The sequence below is a fragment of the Cuculus canorus genome, chromosome 24 (genome assembly GCF_017976375.1).
Source record: "Cuculus canorus isolate bCucCan1 chromosome 24, bCucCan1.pri, whole genome shotgun sequence".
Taxonomy (NCBI): Eukaryota; Metazoa; Chordata; class Aves; order Cuculiformes; family Cuculidae; genus Cuculus; species Cuculus canorus.
In genome coordinates this window covers 7,052,606-7,072,936 of record NC_071424.1, presented here as the reverse complement: position 1 = coordinate 7,072,936, position 20,331 = coordinate 7,052,606, and the positions used below count along the sequence as shown (strand labels likewise).

Here is a 20,331-nt window from a genome sequence, read left to right as displayed (position 1 = left end):
ATCCGACAGCTAAAATGGCCAGAGATTCCAGCCCCTTGCCACTGTGACTGGAGCATCTTTCACATCCAGATGATTCATCCCATCCAGATAGAGTTGCTTGAAATAGATACTGTGAATTATGCCCCAGAAGTGCGGGCTTTTTTTTTTTTCCTGTCCCTTCTGGGTTGTGTGACTGGTTCTTGTTTCCTAAAATCTTCCAAAGTAAGCAAACGTCATCCCTGATACTGGAGCTGGGATTTGTCTTGTCTAACTCTGGGTGTCTCCCACGTGGATATCCACATCCTGTCTCACTGCAGCTGGGAGCTGCAATTACATACGCTTGCCCGAGCGCTCTGTGCGAGAAGAGTGTGATGGTAAAGCCCATCTTGCAGCTTTCTGTAAAAATTTATGGGCTGTAGCGTGCAAGGTTTTGCATCTCATGAGTGTTCATTTTGTGAAACAGTGCTTACTCAATATCGGAATAAAGTCATAGGTATCACTTTCTATTAAGTTGTTTTATGACTGGGTATGTTTTGTTAAACAATGTTATTTCCTACAGGCCAAAGTTGCTATTAGGGAGCTCCTCCCCAATGGGCTGAGGGAATCCATCAGCAAAGTGCGCTCGAGCGTTGCGTACGCAGTCTCGGCAATAGCCCACTGGGACTGGCCCGAAGCCTGGCCCGAGCTCTTCAACCTCCTGATGGAGATGCTGGTTAGTGGAGATGTGAATGCGGTGCACGGAGCCATGAGAGTGCTTACGGGTACGTGTATGCGGGAGCTTTGGCAAGGCTGATGGAAGAAGCAGTTTAGGCTTTTTCTTGCCTTCATATCTTATCATTTTTCACTCGAAATTGAAAAAAATTGGAATTTGCTGCTTCTCTTCTGCTGGGCATGATGCTTGTCGGTCACTGTTGAATTGCATGCTCAGCAGATGTCATGGAAGCTGAGGAAGAAGGCTCTGTGCTACACATTATAGCTTGGAGGGAAGTTTGGTTGCGACACCTCTACAGATAACCTGCGATTTTTAGTGTGATATTTTTCCACTTGCCTTCAAGGGTTGCCGTGGGTAGGCCAGACAATACTAATCAGTCAAGGACAAATCACTGTGTTTTCAGTACATTATTACTGTTTCCCAAAGACTAAGTGGTCGCTGTTGCCTACAAAATTGTTTTCTTGTAATAACTTCCCTTCTATTTCCATCTCCTAGAGTTTACACGGGAAGTGACGGACACACAGATGCCGCATGTTGCTCCTGTTATTCTTCCAGAGATGTACAAGATCTTCACAATGGCAGAGGTATGACCGTCATTACTGAGTTGGTGCTGAGTGGCATTAGTGAGAGTGTTTCTTGGAACAGAGAAACTCCAGATTTAGTGGTTAAGCTGTACTGCAGTATGAGTTGACTTTGAGAATTTTCTTGGTGATGTGATAGTTGATGGCTGCTAACGTTTCAGCAGAGATGTTGAATCCAGTGATAATGTAAGAGAATCAAGTTAAAGCAAAAAATAAATAGAATTAAAAGAAAATTAAAGGAAATAAAAGTATCTTGTGTTCCTGATCGATTATTTAAACTTTTTCCTAGGTGTATGGTATTCGCACAAGGTCACGTGCAGTGGAGATATTTACCACATGTGCCCATATGATCTGTAACATGGAAGAACTGGAAAAGGCAAGAGTTTAACTTACCCCACAGCATCACTGAGTTCAAACTGAGCAAGGTTCTAAACAACTGTTAAGATGAAAGTGAGATGTTGGAGAGTTATGTACGCTGTCAGCTGGAGTTGTGGGGAAGAGGGAGTCATTTAACACATGCAAAGTGGCTAACTCCTCCTTTAGGTGCATGCCTTCATACTGTGACTTGGCTTCCATAATTCATAATTCCATTATTAACTTGTCACATATAAACAGAAATGCTTGTAACAGCTCAGAGAAACGGGAGTCAGCGTCGGGAGGAGATGGTTTATCATTCCTTTGTTCGGAAATCCCTGTCATGGCTTCCAGTCCCCCAGTGAACTGTGTGTTCTGGCCCTTGAGTGAGGCATTGGCTAAAAGTCCTGGACCTTCATCGGTTGCTCTGGCATGCATGTTAGCTTTTTGTTCCTGAAGGGGTGGTAGAAACCAAGCAAAATTTTAGAAGAATAGCTCAGGGGGGTCGGGGGTGGGGCAGAACCAACCCACACTGAAAATAAGGAGCTTAATACACAAGTCTCCTGTCTGGCTCTGAGCACACCTGCATTTTATGTGGCCTTTGACAAGTGGATTTCCCTGCACTGCCCAGACAATAAGTTGTTCTTTTTGGGGAGTAGGGGTGGGAAAGAGTGGCTCTCAGTCTCATGGCTGATTGTTGCTGAGTGGCTGTATCTGCTGTTTCCTCCCTGTTTGCACAGGGAGCAATTCAGTGCAGACTGTTGGGATGTTCTGATAATTACACCCTATCTCTGTTGCACTGACAAGGTTACTCATGCAATAATATCATGCAGCTGGAGCCAGTGTCCAAAAGACAGCAATAGCTCCCCACGGTCTTGTTCTGGAGGAGCACTGAAAGTCTCCTTTACATTGTAAACAGAACTTCTCATATTGAAATCACTGAAGTGGTATTTCGTAATTTATTTAAGCATACAACTTTACTGCCCTAGCTATGATATTAGGAGGAATATTCTCAAAAAGATTATTTTTGTCCAGCATTACTTGTTCTGCCAAGCACTGCTTATGGAGTGCTTCGACATCTGGAAAAATATTTACTGCATTTTCCTAGGAAGAATCACCGTGGTAATCTTCAGGCCAGCTGTTGATGCTCAGCTCACAAAGAGTGTTTGGTTTGGGAGAGAGTAGCTCTGAGGGAGATAAACGTTGCCCACAGGGCTCACTGTGGTTGGAGTGTGATATGGTCACCCCAGGCTTCTTTCGTAGTCCAAGGGAGCAGGGCATGATTCATCCAGGCAAATGGAAGTGCCTCTTTAGGAGGATGCACGCTGCTCCTGAAACTCTCTGGGCTGGATTGTCTGGATCTGTATCTAAGGTCTGAAGCCATTAGCTTGGATGTAGCTGTGTTTTGTATCAGCCTGTGCTATGCGATTTTGAAGGGTGGGATTCAGCTGAGCTTAGTTCCGAGCATAAGGAAAGAGCCAAGTGATATCTGAAACAAGTATTTCATGTGACTTCGCAATGTTGTGCTGTTGCCACGAGTCCCTCTTCAGCTTTGTAGCAGAAAAGTGCAGTTGCTGTTTGCTTCTGAGCTTTACTTGTCAGGCATAGGGGTTCTGTGTGTGGTATTCACCTGTGTTTGCATTGATTGTAACCAGGGTGCGGCCAAAGTCCTTATTTTCCCTGTGGTGCAGCAGTTCACGGAGGCCTTTGTTCAGGCCCTGCAAATGCCTGATGGACCTACATCAGACAGTGGGTTTAAGATGGAAGTCTTAAAGGTAAGTCACATAAGCCTGATTAGATAAAGAATGGAACACCAATACACTGTCAGATGTGCTGGAAAACAGAGACCGTTGAGCACATGTCACCTCTCCAAGCATTGCGCATGTTATGAATAGTGAAGTCTTTTGGCTCTCAGCACCGTACAAGATCGAAATAAATTGTTTCGCCTATACTGAAACACCTATGATGAGATCCATAGGGATCTGTCCATAAATTTATCCATAGGGATTGATCCATAGGATGATCTGGCCTTGTCATTTGCTAATCTAAGACTTGGATGCATCTTGTTTGACACCATACTCAGTAGTTAAATTATCTGTCTTTTCTGAAGAATTCTGCTGCAATGAAGTTTTAGAAGCTTGTTATGTGCAGGTGCTTAAAGGCTAAATTATCCCTGCCAAAGAGAGTTGGAAAATCTTTCTGTTCGCCTGGTTTCCTGGAGGAAGAAGATTAGACTGCAGAGTTCTGTGTGTGTAGCTTCATGCATGGGAACAAGAGTGCCAGTGTAGGTGTGTAGAACCCTCAGCAGCTGGGAAGGCCCTGGAGTCCCAGTGAACACTTGCCTGCATGAAGAGCTCAAAAAACATAAGCTGCAGAGTCAAATCCAGCGCTTCTGTTTGCTGGCACGTGAGCCGGGTAAAGGCGGACTTGGGTCACAGAGTTCTGAAGAGTTGGCTGAGGCCCGTCCAGCCACATTGCCTGAAGAAAGCAAGGAAGAGTTATTAAAGACAAGCATCCAGAGTTTTTCATAATGACCAGCTTTGCGCTGGAGCCATGTAAATAAATACTGGGAGGATGCTATTGTATCATACAAACTAGCACCCACTGAGGTCTGTGTTGTGGAACTTGTTTTCCCGGTCCTGTTAAACGTGGCATTCCCTGGGCTATGGCATCCTGTCAGTTCTCAGTAAGGGATCACAGGTATCGTACACTGGAAACAGCAGGAGCAGCACCAGATGGAAGGGAGTTTGGGGTAGGATGTTGGCAAGTTCCATTGCGAGAGTCTCTCCTGTGCTTTTTTCCCTTTCCATTGGCTGTGCACTGGGATTCCCAGGATGGTTACATGTAGGAACACTAACATGAAGGGCAAAACTGTGACACACTGCAGGGTGTATTCTTGATTAGAACAGGCTCGAGAACGTCTGAATCTCTGGTTCCAGATACACACATCTGGAAGTATGTAGAAGTAGTTTTCAGCCTACAGGGGAAGCAGTTGTAGTTGGTGGCTTCCCTCTGTCGATAGACTAGTTCTGTTCTTGTTGTATTCACACATTCCACAGCCTTTTTAGTTACTTCCTTAGCGGTGCTGACTGGAACTGGAGCTGTTTGTACTTGTGTCTGCACGGATACACAGCAGTGGCCTCTTGAAAGATGTGACAGGCTGGGAAAGTGTTGAGGGAAATGTCATCATGTTCTTGCTCTATTCCTGAATCGTGTGTGGGCATCTGCTCTGGGCCCCTGCGAGGTGGGGGCAGTACAAGAGAGGAATTCTGTCTGAGTGCACTGTTGTGTGTTGGGTGGCATCAATGACAACAGAAAATCAATATGGATTTAAAAAGTAAATTCAGAAGATGTGGTGCTGACAAGTGGTTTGTAGGAGGCTGTTTTTGCAGAGATAAGTATTCTGGCTGTTGGCTCAGGGCAATTAATGATTTTGTCACTTAGGGTTTCTAAGCTGACGATACCCATTTTCTAAGGGAAAAGGGATTCAGGTGAAAGACCCATCAATTGCCTTCCCTTGCAGAAAAGTGGATTTTATAGTCATTGTAATGCAGAAGTAAGGGACCTCAAGGGATTGGTTAAGCCAGCTCTGCAGAGATCATTACAGGAACTCCTTGAAATGCTGATGCAATGGAGGGAATTGAGACTTTTTAAAACAGTACATTTTCAGCCACATGTGAACTCAGTCCTGTCTTTGTTTCCTTGATGAAGTGCTGTGCAGCAAATGACAGAAAGGATTTTTTTCTTCCCTGTCTCTCAAGAGCTTTGTACTCCAACGTTCATGGAGTTCTCGGTAGAAATCAGGGGCAGCCTTAACCTAAAATGTCTTGCTTTCCATATAAGAGCATTTTGCAGGACAGTGTTGAAAGCCTGAACGAGCAACACTGAAGTATGCACATCTGCCTGATGTGCTGGGAGAGCTGTCCTGTTCAAAAAAGTGAGTAGACTGGGGCATGTCATGGAGAGCCGGCGATTCTGATTTGTCCCCAGTCTTCCCAAGTGTGGTCACAAGTTTACAAGCAGTTATCAGCAGGAGGGTCAGCACCTTTAGCCCCTAGAGATGGGAGATTTGACCACAACAAAAATATTTTCAACTGTGAGGGCTCGAACAAAATACCCATGGTGTTATTTATTGTTTTGATAGTTGAATGTGAATTAATTTGATATCTCCGAGGATGAATGAGCTGCAGCTAAATGGTTCTAGAATTCCAGTCCAATGTGGTTGTTGGGCACACCACTGTTAATTGTTTTGAGAGAAACAGGAGTGCTTAAACATGACAGGTAACAGAAGTAAGACAAATGACATAGCGAGGGAGCGCAGATATGGTGTACTTCGCACGCAGTACTCATGTCCAGAATGCCATGTAACCAACAGTTTGAAGTATCTTGCGGCCTTGCTGAGGTGCTTCTTTGCATATGCTTAAAATCTGTTCGTTCAATGCCTGAGCTATAAGAGTTATGCTTATATTTTTCCTGCTGTTGGAACAAATAATTAGTTAGAAAAAATAATGAATCATACCCTCTTTGTTGTTGGATGGAGACAAGGCGGTGGCCACTGTCTTGGGGTAGATTTTCTAAGTGTACAAGCAAAGCAGACCTTTAGCAGGCCCTCCTGCTGCTGCTGCCATGTATTTTAAGCTTTATATCTCCATATCTGGGGATTCCTTCTCTGTCCAAGGACACAAGCAGGAAGCGAAGCTAGAAAAGGCTTTAATACAGTGACTTTAAGGAGGTGCTGAGCAAATAGTCATGAGACAGTATGATGTTTGCTTGCAGAATAGCTGGAAGGGTTCTGGGGCTGGAAGCGTTCTGGAGCTGGAAGGGGCTCAGGAGCTGTCATGTTGCTCCCCCAGCGGAGCTGTTGGTGCCAGTGCTGTGACTCCGGCTACAGGTGTGAATGCAGGCAGGGGCTTGGCCTTTAAAAGTCCTGCTTGGGAAGCAGTTTGATTTGAAGAGAAATGGATAAGGATTTTCTTAGAGGATTTAATAGGTGGTGGACCAGTAGATGGGGGTTGGCAGAGGAGGAGATCTGTGAAGCGGTTCTTTTAGCCCAAACAAGCAGGGGGATTGTGAGGATGAGAGGCCAGGGGTTGAAATATAACATTTGGCAGGAGCGAGTGCTCTTTTTTTAATGACTTACACTTCAGGAAATTGATGAACTTGCAAATGTAGCCTTCTGTCGTTAGAACTGTTGAGTTGAAGAACTCTCTTGTCACTCTAGCAAAGCTTCCTGCAAGATTGGCTTGGCTAGAGAAACTTGCATGGGGTTCATAAGTAGCAGCGTATGGAACTCATCTCTTTAGATGCTGCTGTGGCCCCAGTCAGGCTGGTGTGTGTGCAGCACTCTTGCAGATCATGTTCAGATCCTCTGCCAGCACCTGCATAAAGTGGGGGTTTTTTTCCCTGGAAGCTGTTTTTTGTCACAAGGAATTTTTTGTAATAGTTCTGTCACCTCAATGACTCATGCTCCAACTTCTATGACTGGATAGTCTCTGGCTGTTCACTCGTGACAGACACAGTAGCTGCAGTACAGATAGGAGAATGCTGGTTTTTTTTCTGGAAGGTGAATTGTTTTGGTTTCTTTTCTATTAATGTATGCAGTGCTACAAACAAGCTGGACAAACTGTTGAGTTTAGTGTTGGGTAAGTAGGAACAAATGTAGACCCACATATTTTGTAAGGCTGCCAGTCAGTTTGGGGGGCTTTTCTGTAACCAATATGAAATAACAAGAGCTGTGCCCCTACAGGAGGAGGTCGTGCCTGTTAGGTAGAGTGAGAGTTCTCCCAACTCCTCAGGATCCCAGAAGCTGTCTGGGAAGTGTCAGTGAAAGGGCTCCCCTAAGTCAGGGTGCTCAGCTTCATGAAACTCCCCAGACGTGATCTGCTTTGGTGCTGCTGAGCTGCTCCCAGAGCAGCCCCTGCGCTGGTCTGGCACAGCTGCCTGTGGCTGTCGCTGAAATAGATGAGAGAATTGATCTAGATTTGTGTTTTCACCTGCAGCTATTCCCTGGAAATAGGCTGTGATCTGGTTTTACTTATATCAGAGTTTGTTTTCTGAGATAGCTCCCAGGTGAAAATTGTGTCCAGAGAGTGCTGTGCAGTGATGTACTTTCGATTGGACTCTGTCCCTTACCACCAGCTTACTGCATTGTCTTCATTTCCAGAGCTGTGCAGAACAGCAAATCTTCAAAGGGGTCTGTTAGAGTTTGTGCGAGAACAGGGACTGCGTGGTTAGAGGGAGAGACCTTGGTGGCAGGAAGACATTGGATCATTAATTGTTAATGAAACAGCAGCCTGTGATTTGAGTGTTTGTTGGTTGTCCCTGGTTCTGCTTCTCATGGGTATCCTTTTTTGTTCCAGGCTGTGACAGCACTTGTGAAAAACTATCCGAAGCACATGGTTTCGTCAATGCAGCAGATCCTGCCCATTGTCTGGAACACCCTCACAGAAAGTGCCGCCTTATATCCTTTGTAGGGAATGGTTTAATCAGAACAGAACAAGACAAACTCTGTCTCATACACAGTAAGGATCTGGACATGGGTGAAGAGCTGGGGATGTGGAGTAGTCGGGCGTTCAGACAGGATTCAGGCACCTCTGGTGTAGAGGTACTGGGTATTTCTGTCACTTCGTAGGCTCCACTAAGTTTCTTTTAGCTTAGAAGTTGTATATGTGAATGATGCGAGAGCCTGTCTTATCCTGGCTGCAGAATTATAGCATATCTCTGCATTGTTTCTGGTACTCTTCAGTGAAAATAGTCTTAAAAACATTTCTAGACACAACATAAAGACTTCAGGTAAAAGAGAATCTGCAATATCCCTTGCACAGCACTGTTAGTGGCTGGTTACACTTGCTGCTGAACTTGATTTGCCTTTTAAATTTCATAACTTATCACTTCACTGCACAATTGGCCATGGGAGAGGTGTTCTCTTGGTAGTTTTCCCAGTCCTTGCAAACTGACAAGTGAAATCTTCCTGTGTTCTTAATCCAAAAGTTGCCTTTTAGACATTTATAATGAAACCATTACAGAACACTGAGCCTTCTGGTAGCCTTTGCTAAATTTTTGGTATAAACAGCAGAATTGGATGGTCGTCGTGGTGATAGCGTGGGAGCTGACTGAGCTTTTCCTCTGTAGTTTAAAAAGAATGACCGTTCTAGAGAGCATAGATCTAGACCTTTTTGTGTCAAAGCTGCTTGCATACTCTTGTGTTTCAGAATCCTGATGCTTGCTGGATGATAGGCGCTCGTAGAGTGAGAACAGGCAGGGAGACCATAAAAGTTGCCTTAGTGCTGGAGCAAGTGGAGGCTGTCTGGTTCCAAGGTCAGCTGGTTTTGGAGGTGTTGGTTTTTTTAGACATCTGTTAAAATAAAATGAGCTGTTTGTTAAGTTTTTGGTGGTGGATTTCTCCTCTCCTGAGTCCCACTGCAGTCCTGCTGGCAGCTGAGCTGACAAAAGAGTTCTTTGTTTGCAAAACAGGAAACTCCTGTCCTTCTCCCCTTGTGTTTGCTGTGGACCTTGTTGGACCTTCAGTTTGCCATCCCCAAAGAAACTCCTTCCTCTCCACCCTCAGGTTGGTTTTCTGCCACTTTGCAGGGTTGGAGGCTCATGGAGAGGCCTGGTAGGGAGCAGAGCCAAGATAAGGTGGCATGTGGGAGCATGGGGTGGCTCCTTACCCTTCAGCTGCTGGGAAATGTGGAATTGCCTCACCATCCCCTGGGAAGAGTGAGTCCGAGTGGTTTCATTCTTGCAGAATTCTAACATAAATGAAGTTTTCGGTTACCTTGGTAATCAAGTGATCCAAAGGATGTGCTGAAATGTTGTGGAAATGGTCTTTGAAGTTGGACAATTCACAAAGTTTGGAGCTGTTGGAGCTTGTCTTCTGAAACACAAGAGTGTGCATAAAGTCGAAGTGTTTTTTAAGAAAGAAAACTTCCCTAGTTATCAGGAATATTAAGATAAAAACAGGTTAATTCCCAAATAGAATTTCCTAAAAGGAAACACACATATTTACTTAACTCCATGCACTTATGTGAGAACAGAAGTAAATTACACAGAAGAGGTGGAGGACCCTGTGGATTCCGATGGTAAGAACTTGTTAAACTGCAGTTCTGCCTTCTCTTTTGTAAAGGAACGGACTTGCCTAAATACTGTTGCTGTCAAAGTGGTGACTGAAACACTGTGGAGATTGTGCCTAAAGATAACGTTTATAGTGTTAGAACAGTGTCCATCACTTCTTTGCAAGTTACGTGGGAGTGTGATCAATGAAGCTGCGAAATTTCTTATGACTCAAGGATTGAGTTCTGCAAGAATCTTGAGGTAAAAGTAATGGGACAGAAGAAAACTAAACGAGTTTTAGGTTGAGCTTGTTGAGTTTTAATGAGAGGTGTGTGATGAGGTGGGAGGAGAGCAGAAAGTGATGAGGTCAGGCATCCTCTGGGGGCTGCTGCTGCCGCCCTTGTTAATCCAGAAGTAAGAATAAACATCTCCTCAGGCAAGCTAACAGTTTGCAACTATATTTGACACCCATTTGTATCTCTCTTGTATGTTGGCATATCCAGTCATGATCTTCTTTTCCACTTCTTTGTTCAGGTGAAGTATTGGGCTTTGAAAATCTCGTATTCAGCATATTTGAATTTGTTCATGCCTTGTTGGAAAACAACAAATTTAAGAGCACAGTGAAGAAGGCTTTGCCAGAACTGATCTACTACATCCTCCTTTACATGCAGATCACAGAGGAGCAGGTGAGCGTGTTTGTCTTGTGTAGGAAGCAAATGTAATGAGAGATTTAAAACAGCTAATGTCTGAGGAGGAGTTTCAGCGTGTGGAAGCTGCTGTCATCTAATAGGCTGTTCTGTCATTTTGCTGTGCCAAGAGTAAGGGCAAGAGCATCCAAATGTTCCTCAGTGGTGAAATGTGGAGAATCATAGAATCAGAGAACAGTTTGGGTTGGAAGGGACCCTCAAAGCCCATCCAGTCCCACGCTCTGCCATAGGCCGGGACACCTTCCACTGGATCAGGGGGTCAAAGCCCCATCCAACCTGGCCCTGAACACCTCCAGGGATGGGGCAGCCACCACTGCTCTGGGCAGCCTGGGCCAGAGCCTCCCACCCTCACAGGAAAACATTTCTTCCTAAGATCTCATCTCAATCTCCCTTCTTTTCAGATGAAAACCTTTGTTCTGTCACAACTGGCCCTGGTAAAAAGTCTTTCTCAACAGCCTCCTTTATATATGGAAAGACCATGACAAGGTCTCCCTGGAACCTTCTCCAGGCTGAACAATGCCAACTCTCTCAAGCTTACCTCCTTCATTTATTCGTGAAGGCTTATGCTGTGAAAATGAGGATTACCATGCTGTGAAAGGGATAGCAAGATTTCTATGATAGTGAAAATATTGTGCAAGCAGTATGAAATAATTTATACTGAAATTCTACATGGCTCCTGGACTCCCAGGCCTGACAGCCATTCTCTTTGTTTAGGTATAAATGCATAAAACCAGTCCCTCTGTGAAAGATTCATCTGCTTCCCCCATTTCCTTATCCATAAATAAAAATGTGGTGTTGATTCCAGGTCAGTCATTAGTTCTGTCAAAGTCTGACCTCAGGTGAGGACCAGAAGAGCAACATGAGCTCAGAACAAAGAGCGTTTCTCCTTTTCAAAGGTTTCTCCACCAGAGTATGAGAAAAATCAGCTGAGGGCAACAACTTCCCATGGCAGAGAAATGTTCTGAAAGTAGTTTTACAAATCTGAGATTACTGGGAGCAGAAAAGCTCTGTTTCCCTTTATGTTCTGAGTTCATTACTGACCCTGTCCTTTTTGTCTCCGTTTTGGTTTAGATAAAAGTTTGGACCGCAAATCCACAACAGTTTGTGGAGGATGAAGATGATGACACTTTTTCCTACACAGTGAGGATTGCTGCTCAGGATCTTTTGCTGGTATGAAACGTGTTCCAAGTTTAGACGCAACCAAAATAATAATAGCAAATAATAAACCTACCTTCAGGAAGCACATTTGGAGAAAAGGCCAACTTTTAGAAGTCTGTACAATTAAGTATTGTTTCCTTCTGCGCAGGCTGTGGCTGCTGATTTCCAGAATGAGAGCGCCTCTGCTTTGGCCGCAACAGCTACAAGGCATTTACAAGAAGCTGAGCAGGCTAAAAACAGCGGTGCTGAGCATTGGTAAGGAGATGAGGCAGCCGGGAATGACACTGGTACGAATATCAAGCTCTTTTCCAGGACAGGGTAGAGCACAATTTCACCACATGTTTTTTATGACACTGCTACTGATGGACAAGGATGAAATTTGAGAACCCTAGTTAGAAGAAGGAGGAAGTAGAGCAGCTCTTGAGCCAAATGATGAGATCTTCATGTGGAATAATTCCAGCAATCCCTAGCATAAGCTGGCTGTCCCCAGGCTCCCTCCCTCCAGACCTTGACAATTCCTTAGGCATCTCATTGGAAATAATAGTAATACGCAGTCTGAAGAGAAATGGGTGGTACTTTCACTTTGTGTTTGGTTAATCGAGCTTAAAATTTCAGGTACATCTTTTTGCTTTTTCACTTGATGTGCAGAAGAGCTTGCGGTGCTGCAGACGTATCTGTGTGTTACGTTTTAGAACTTCAGAGTTGTGGTTTTTACTGTAACTCAGGGATGGGAAAAAAAGGTTCAGTTGCAAGGGTACCTGGTGGCTGTTCCATAGCTCTTATATAGCTCTTCCATAGTTCTCTCATGGCATTAGTTCGGTGTTTGTGTTTATTTTGAATGTTGGTGTCAAAGAGGATAGTCTGTTCAGTTAGCAGCGATGGAATGTCTGCAAAGTCAGACACTGAGTCCCTGTCTGCCTCATTGTGCTGAGTTTTAAAGTAGGTTATTTGTTTCATAAATAAAACCAAGGAGAAGTGGTATTTGCGCCTAACTCTATTTCACCATACTTAACAAAACGTAATGCAAAAATAGACATTTTTAAACCTTTAATGTATGGCAGTGCTTCCGCACATAGAATCAAGCAAGACACAGCTGGAAACATAAGCCTTCATAGAAGGGTCTTGTTTCTTTTTTTTTTATTATGGGAACAAAATCAGTACAAGAAGTAACAACTGTTTGACCCATATTTTCGAAAGCAATTGAGAATGCTGCCTGTCCTGGGTGAGTTTCCAAGCGCCCATCTTGCAGAGTTTTATGAGTATTCTTTCTTTCAGGGTTTTTGAAAATTATTTTCTTTGAGGTCAAGAAAACTGTTATGGTAGCTTAGACCAAAAAAATACTAATGAATGCTTCAGAGTTTGTATCTATTCCTTGAGATGATGATGGAAGAAAAAGCTGAAAGGCATCTGAATTGTTTTGCAGGTGGAAGATACATGAAGCTTGTATGCTGGCCCTAGGCTCGGTGAAATCTATTATTACAGACAGCGTGAAGAACGGTAGAATACATTTTGATATGCATGGCTTCCTGACAAACGTTGTTCTTGCAGACCTCAACCTTTCAGGTACATTGGCCCTTGCCATTTCTCAGAGTAATGGATGAGTGCGAGACCTTGGAACTCTCTTGCAAATTAACGTGTCTGATGAGTTGGGTTGCGGTACATGTGGTGATGTGAAACACGGATGTGCGTATTGTACATGGCAAAGGGCATAAATCTTATCTTCTGTGTTCACACATGCTGCCAGGTCTGATACAAACCCTTTAAATGTGGGGCACTATGCTCTCAGTTGAAACTCCCTGTTGGCTGGATACTTGAGCCTGGAGTGCTGGAGATAGAAGCGCGATTGCTTGGGGAACTTGGTGGAGAACAGCTGTTCTGTTGGTTTGTTTCAGTTCCTGGGGAACACTTGAGCAGGCTCCAGAATTCCTGCAGCAACATCCTATCCCATTTTCTGTACACTGAGGGTGACGCTAATTGTAGCGCTTGAATTCCAATAGTACTCCCAGTTGAGTGGGACCCTGTTACTGGGAGCTCTGCAGGCTTCTCCTTTCTGTGTGATCTTACATTAATGTGCAAGAAGGTCAAAGTCTGACTTGCAAAATATTAAAATTTGAGAGGTTTAAACCAGTACGACATTATTGATGAGTCCACACTAAGTTGTGTCAGTGCAGAAAAAGAAATTGTTGGATGCTTCTATGAAAGAAACATTCATTTAGCCTATTTCAAAGAAGGCTTTTTTTCTGAGTTAATTTTGAATGAAGAAATAATGTGCAATGTGTAATGCATAGAAAAACCCCAAACCAGGCCCAACACCCACCTTAGGTATTTACACAAACCTACCGATGTGGGTTTGGGCTGTAAATGAGCGATTGTACTCTAGAACGAGCTTCTGGAGTCAGTACCTCAGTAGCTCTCAGACAGTGTCTGTTTAATGCTTAGTAATGGTAATAAGACAAAGAAATCTTGTTTTTTATAATACTTGCTTAGAAAACAGGTTTTTTTGTTACTGTACGTCTCGCATGGAGTTTTCGGTGTCCTCATCTTAAAATTAATACTTGCAGGAGCATAAATAATGGCAGTAAAGATGCTGAGAAATAGAAATCTGTTTGAGGATAGCCTTGATAGATTCCTTTTAGCCTGAAAAGGCAGAAGGGTTAAATGCAATAAGGATACCTCAAACCTCAAGAAGTGTAAATGGGTGAGGAGGTAATGAGTGTTCACTCTTTTTCTGGTGCTGTTGAACATTGTGTTCTGTGATTACCAGGTGATGGCTGGACACTAGAAGAGTAATCTGTAAAGATCCCTGCGTATGTGCTCTGTTTCTCCAATTCTTTCCTCTAAGCTTCTTCTATTTCCTACTCCTGGGGACAGAATATTGAGCCAGATGAATAGGAGTTACTGAAAAAGTCTTCATTCTGTTCCATTACTTCTGTTTTGATGATCAGTAAAAGCTGTATCTCTGCATTGATGAAAAAAATCAAGCAGAAGCACTTGAGGGAAGAAATTTTTGTTAAACAAATGGGAAATTATTTTTTTCAATAACTGAGAAAATAAAGTAGATTCTGCGCATGTACAAAAATCCCTTGCATGCCTGCATCCTCATCTTCTGTGTCACATCATACCAGTTTCCTACTGGGATAGCAAAGTTTTGGGTAATGGATGGAAGCAGCTGTAATTTTAAATTAATAAAACTGATTTTAAAACCCCTCCGGTTTTGTTTCATTCAGTGTCCCCGTTTCTCCTGGGCCGTGCTCTGTGGGCCGCCAGCCGTTTCACAGTGGCAATGTCTCCAGAACTAATCCAGCAGTTCTTGCAAGCTACTGTCAGCGGTCTGCACGAAACCCAGCCTCCTTCGGTCCGAATCTCTGCGGTCCGAGCCATCTGGGGGTAAGTGAATCCTTGGGTATTCCAAAGCCCCGGGGACAGGCGATATTGATTACAGTTATAGAAGTAATCTGTTAAATAACATTTCTGTATAGACAGTGGAAGTATTTGCTTTGAATGAAATAGGTGTCAACTTAAAAGCCGTGAGCAAGCAAGTTCAAAATAGAATGACTCTAATAAGGAATAGCAAATTGACTTTCAAGGTTGACTACAATACAATGTTGATGGATACTGTCACAAAGAGAAGCAGGACTAGGGAGCGATGGAAGCGAAAAGATGAAACCCAGGTTACTCCTCTTTAGTCACAAAGATTGGATGACATAATATGGGCTCCTGTAGCAGATCCCAGCAATAAGAAATGTTCATTCTGTTTTGATCCTGTTTATGTAAATAAGTTGCTGGAAGGAAAAAGGAAGATCTGCTGTATTGATTCTAAAGTGAAAAATTAACATTAATGTAAGAAGGTAAAACAAAAGTTAACCAAACACAAAACACCCTTCCTTGCAAACCCCTACTATTCCCAAAAAAAACACCTTGTCTTTGCACTGAAACGTTAATGAATAAGCAATGGCAGAGACTTATAACTCAGTTATTCCTGAAAATGTTTTATCTGTCCCTAGCTTGCTTGTAGAACATGGTAATGAAACGCTTTCTAAGCTTTGTCTGTCTCAGACTGCTTTTTCCTCATGGTTTATTTTCTCCATTGATGGGCAGTTTTTGAGAGAGAAATGTTACTAAGGTGCAGAAGCTTTTACCATCGCTCGACTCAACTCTGCTTCTGTGAACCATCAAGGGTGGGATGGGGAGAAATGATAGCTGAGCTGTGGAGAGATCTAGGAACAGCAGACTGAGGGAAAACTCCTGGTGGAGTAAACTGAAAAAGAGTGGGTGGTGTGGAATAATTCCTTGTGTATGATCTGGAATTAAAAATATAGATTACTTTAATATATGATAAATGTTTAATTTATCATATATGAAAGTATCAATATATAAAAAATATATGATATGTGTTGGTATCATGAATTTCTTGTCCAGATACTGTGACCAGCTGAAGATCTCTGAGAGCACGCACGTGTTGCAGCCTTTCCTTCCTAGCATTCTTGACGGGCTGATCCACTTGGCGACTCAGTTCAGTTCAGAGGTCCTAAACCTTGTGATGGAGACGCTCTGCATTGTCTGTACGGTAGACCCAGCATTCACAGCAAGCGTGGAGAACAAAATCTGCCCCTTCACGATTGCAATATTTCTGAAGTACAGTAACGGTAGGCATTCAAGTTACGTTCTCAAAGTACAGTTGTTTTTGCTACTGCATCCCGGTGCTGAAAACGTAATAAATGCTAATTGAATGAACATTGATTCATTTGGCGGTAAAGCTGGAAGCAAAACTTGCTTTGCCGATGCGAAATAGCAGTAGCAAAAACTGCGATGTGTTTGTTAGTATGTTTCAGTAAATGGTGCTTTCTCTCTCCAGATCCAGTTGTTGCTTCTCTTGCCCAAGATATCTTTAAGGAGCTAGCTCAGATAGAAGCCTGCCAGGGTCCAATGCAGATGAGGCTAATACCAACTCTTGTCAGCATCATGCAGGCCCCTGCTGACAAGATCCCAGCAGGGCTTTGTGCAGTAAGTGCTATAGTGTACATGGTCTTAGCTGGAGATGATTCCCTGCTCTTTAACACAGAGGATGGCTGGTCTGCAAAGAGTAGAAAGGTTGCTTTTAAACTGCTTTGGAACAGTGACTTTGATCGTTGGTAGTGGTTTTTTTGCGGACAAAAGGCAAACTGCAGGTGGGGGGAGATGCTTCCAAAAGTTAACTTTGAACTGTTCGTCTGGCCTTCTTCCAGTCTCTGCAGCGCATCCCTAGGCATTTTGCTTTGACGCAGCCATCTTTCACCAGTAACATCTCTCTTTGGTGAAATGTTCTCCAGCAGGCTACGCTACTATCCCTTGCACTTTTTTCTAAGGCTTTTTCTGATTTATACGTCACACATGTATGAATTACTGGAGATAAATTCTATAGGTTTTTCCTTTGTATAAAACATACCCTTACAAAGATTAAGCACTGACAGTGTAGAATGGTATTTTAACTCATAAGCATCTTTATTAATATGATTATTGTCTGCCTGTTGATTGGTATGAATAACAATTGCTTATGGGTAATTAAAATAAATGTAAATCGATGTAAGCAAAATGGAACAAGTCAACTAGGACTGGCTGTACTGATTAGCATGTGTCAGGGTACTGTGAAACCGTGTACTGTATTCAAGTAGTTCCACTGCTTTTAATGTTGGAACGGCCTCGGGAGCTTTTATGACAGGCACCATGTGTTTGTGTCAAACTCAGTGGTGCTGGGGTGCAAGATTCCAAGGTCCTCCAGCTTAGACATCCTAGACTGTAAAATCAGGATGTGACAGCAGTACTGGCTCACATCCTTCCCATTTACACCTTTGATACTAGCATCAGTGGCGGATAATGCTGACTTAAGTGTACTGCGACTGCTGCTGTAAGGGTGCTTTTGTTTGTGTTTTCCTTTCAGACTTCTATTGATATATTGACCACAGTTGTGAGGAATACAAAACCTCCTCTGTCCCAGCTCCTGATCTGCCAAGCATTCCCTGCAGTGGCTCAGTGCAGCTTGAACACAGATGACAATGCTACTATGCAGGTAACGCTGGGGATTGTAAGGATTGCAGGGTTCTCTGAGTTCAAAAGAGGTGGCAAAGACAGAGAGCCTTTAAGACAAAGCCCAGGCTTTCTATCAGCACGTCCTCAAGAGCCTCTGTCACCTCCAGTTTATTGTGGAAGTACTGCTGGTCAAGGGCCTGCAATGGTGTTTACTCATTGTTCCTTAACTTGGAGGACCAGAGTGAATAGGCAGACACATTGATCCTAAATATTTTAGGGCTCTGGAGCACATTAAAATAAATCCCGAGGCTGTCAAAACCCAACCAAAAAAACCACAAAACAATACTGTTTTTCTTGCCCCATAATAATTTTCATCACCCCTAGGGATGGCAGGGGCTGTCTGCAGGAACACACTGAGGTCCAGGGAAGCAAAAGGCCTCCTGTGCAGACCTCCTCCTCCTCCTAGCAACTTCCTCCTGCATTCATTTAGGTGAGAAGGGAAGGTAAACTGTTTTGGCTGAGCCAGATATGGGATGGAGGGAGAGCAAGGATTCATCTTGAACAGCAGTAGTGCCTGAGCTGTGCTTATTGTCTGGCTCTGCTGTTAGCTGGTGATATCTTTATAGAGTATTTAAGCAAGAAAATAAGAACTCTGGAAGGTAGAGGTGCAGGGTGCCCTTTCATTCCAGTTACCAGCTGTCTTATAAATAATAAACTTGACTTAATTTCCTTAGTTTTGTAGTGCAGCTACCCTTTGCGATGACTGGCACAAAACTGCAGCTGTTTAGGTTGTCTTTGTGTTTATTAGCTGATTGTGGTAGCTGCCTGGGCTGTGAGGGCTGTGCTTCGAAAGACTGAAGTCTTTTGAAGTTATCTTTAATTTTAGGCACTCATTTCTCTGCACATTGGAGACCTTGGATCCTTTTTACGGATGCCACCGTTTTGCCCATTGTTTTCATCTTGGCTAAGGGTCTTTTTCGGGTGATGGAAGTAGATGTCTTCCTCTGTCCCCTACTTAGAAAGGGAAATCCTAATGCGATTCTTCTCTCGTTCAGAATGGCGGCGAGTGTCTGCGTGCGTACGTCTCAGTGGCACTGGAGCAGATTGCGCAGTGGCACGATGAGCAAGGCCACAATGGACTGTGGTATGTGATGCAGGTGGTAAGCCAGCTTCTGGATCCAAGGACCTCGGAATTCACTGCTGCCTTCGTGGGCAGGCTGGTCTCCACTTTGATTTCCAAAGCAGGAAGTGAGCTGGGAGAGAACTTGGACCAGATCCTGAGGGCTATCCTGAGCAAAATGCAACAAGCGGAGACGCTCAGTGTGATGCAGGTGAGAGCACCCAGGAGGGTATGTGGAAGTGTCAGGAAAAGAAATCGTCATCATGTTTTTGAATGTTGTGCCTGATTTTTTATGGCTGGTGCAGTTGGACGATCGCTGTATCCTCTTGTAGCAGTCAGGAAGGTGCCTGCTCCGCTCATACAGAGCGTTATCCAGATCACTGGGTAAGCCAGGTTCTTGTCAATAAGGCTTAGTACACCTTAAATAGTCCTTCATGACCTTGTGCTTGTGAAAGGAGTTGCGGTAGTAAGGATGCTGTGGCAAATGCGGCACGTCTTTTGGAGTGGATTTGTGCTGTACTCAGGATATATGCCTGGGCGCTGGGACAAAGTGAACTTTGGGTGGATGGGAGGTAGAGTTGACCTGCATCAGACGAGAGGCTGGACAAAGAGCATCACTGCATCTTCCAGCCTTGACCTATTTATAGTGACACAGTTTTATGGAATGATTATATCCCAGTGGTCTTCATTCTCTCTCCTGTCTTTCTTGCATGTGCCCTTATTATAAAAAATCATGTGATGGCTGCCCTGATTCCTCCAGAGGAACTGTTGAGGAGTTCTGCCATCTGGCAAGATCCCACCTTTACCCTCAGTGCAGCGCTTGGCTGGGGCTCCCTTTGCTCGTCCATCTTGTGTATTTCTCTGATTGCTCTGTGTAGGTTTTTCAAGCCAGCATGTGGTGAATCAAGAGGCTGTTCAGATGTCATCTGAAAGCCGTGATTTCCCCCTCCTGGGTTATACTGTTAATTCTTGGCTGTTCAGAATGGCTCTCACTTTGCCTAATTTGAGATCCAGAAGCTTAAATCTGAAGCAGCCACATTGAAGTCCTTGTAGCCAGGAGAGGAGAAATGAGCCTTTTGCAATCCTGAATCTCTTCCCTGCATTAGCCTGAAAGATGGACTCAGGGTGGGCAGCTTTTCCCTGAGGAAGCCTGCAGGGAACCCCTCAGGCTTGGAGATGGACATTTAGACATATGCAGCATGTTAAATTTACCCCTGGTCTTTAAGTGTCTACTGTGAAACTGCATCTTGTAAACAACCTTTCTAAAACTTAGAGTTCTTTCCCTAAAACTTGTGTTCACTTGGGTTGGAAACCTGCTGCTGAATCGTCATGTGGGAGAAGGGTGGTCCTGTGGTGACTCCCTGGGGTGATGAAAGGGGAAGAGGATAAGGGCTCTGGCTCAGGACCGATAACTGCTGTTCGTCAGCTTCCTAACAAGGCACATTTCTGCTGGGCATGCCTGGATTCAGAGCTGTGTGTATAGCTTGGGGCCCACTGAGCGAATGATGGCACCCGCAGTGTCTGTTGCCACGTGATGTTTTTGCTTGTCAAAAGGCCACTGCAACCTCTGATGTTTTTAAAATAATTTTCTAATATTTGCTTTAGGAAGGTCTGTTACTTTGGGGCATAGGTGTGAGTAAATTATTTCCTGCTATATTTTCT

At 43.9% G+C, this 20,331-nt stretch overlaps 1 protein-coding gene across 2 annotated transcripts in view; it reads left to right on the top strand.

Annotated features, from left to right (window-relative positions):
* The window catches only part of IPO9 (importin 9), a 39,670-nt gene that overhangs the window by 12,173 nt on the left and 7,166 nt on the right, over positions 1 to 20,331 (top strand). The window contains exons 4-18 of one of the 2 annotated variants that reach the window (XM_054087509.1): positions 539 to 740; positions 1,187 to 1,275; positions 1,562 to 1,648; positions 3,282 to 3,401; positions 7,986 to 8,086; positions 9,649 to 9,707; positions 10,213 to 10,364; positions 11,457 to 11,555; positions 11,692 to 11,798; positions 12,967 to 13,106; positions 14,771 to 14,930; positions 15,963 to 16,189; positions 16,399 to 16,547; positions 17,461 to 17,589; positions 18,605 to 18,880. In XM_054087509.1, the coding sequence (XP_053943484.1) occupies positions 539 to 740; positions 1,187 to 1,275; positions 1,562 to 1,648; positions 3,282 to 3,401; positions 7,986 to 8,086; positions 9,649 to 9,707; positions 10,213 to 10,364; positions 11,457 to 11,555; positions 11,692 to 11,798; positions 12,967 to 13,106; positions 14,771 to 14,930; positions 15,963 to 16,189; positions 16,399 to 16,547; positions 17,461 to 17,589; positions 18,605 to 18,880 (2,097 nt within the window). The remainder of the gene's footprint in view (positions 1 to 538; positions 741 to 1,186; positions 1,276 to 1,561; positions 1,649 to 3,281; positions 3,402 to 7,985; positions 8,087 to 9,648; positions 9,708 to 10,212; positions 10,365 to 11,456; positions 11,556 to 11,691; positions 11,799 to 12,966; positions 13,107 to 14,770; positions 14,931 to 15,962; positions 16,190 to 16,398; positions 16,548 to 17,460; positions 17,590 to 18,604; positions 18,881 to 20,331) is intronic. The other variant, XM_054087510.1, reaches the window with a different exon arrangement.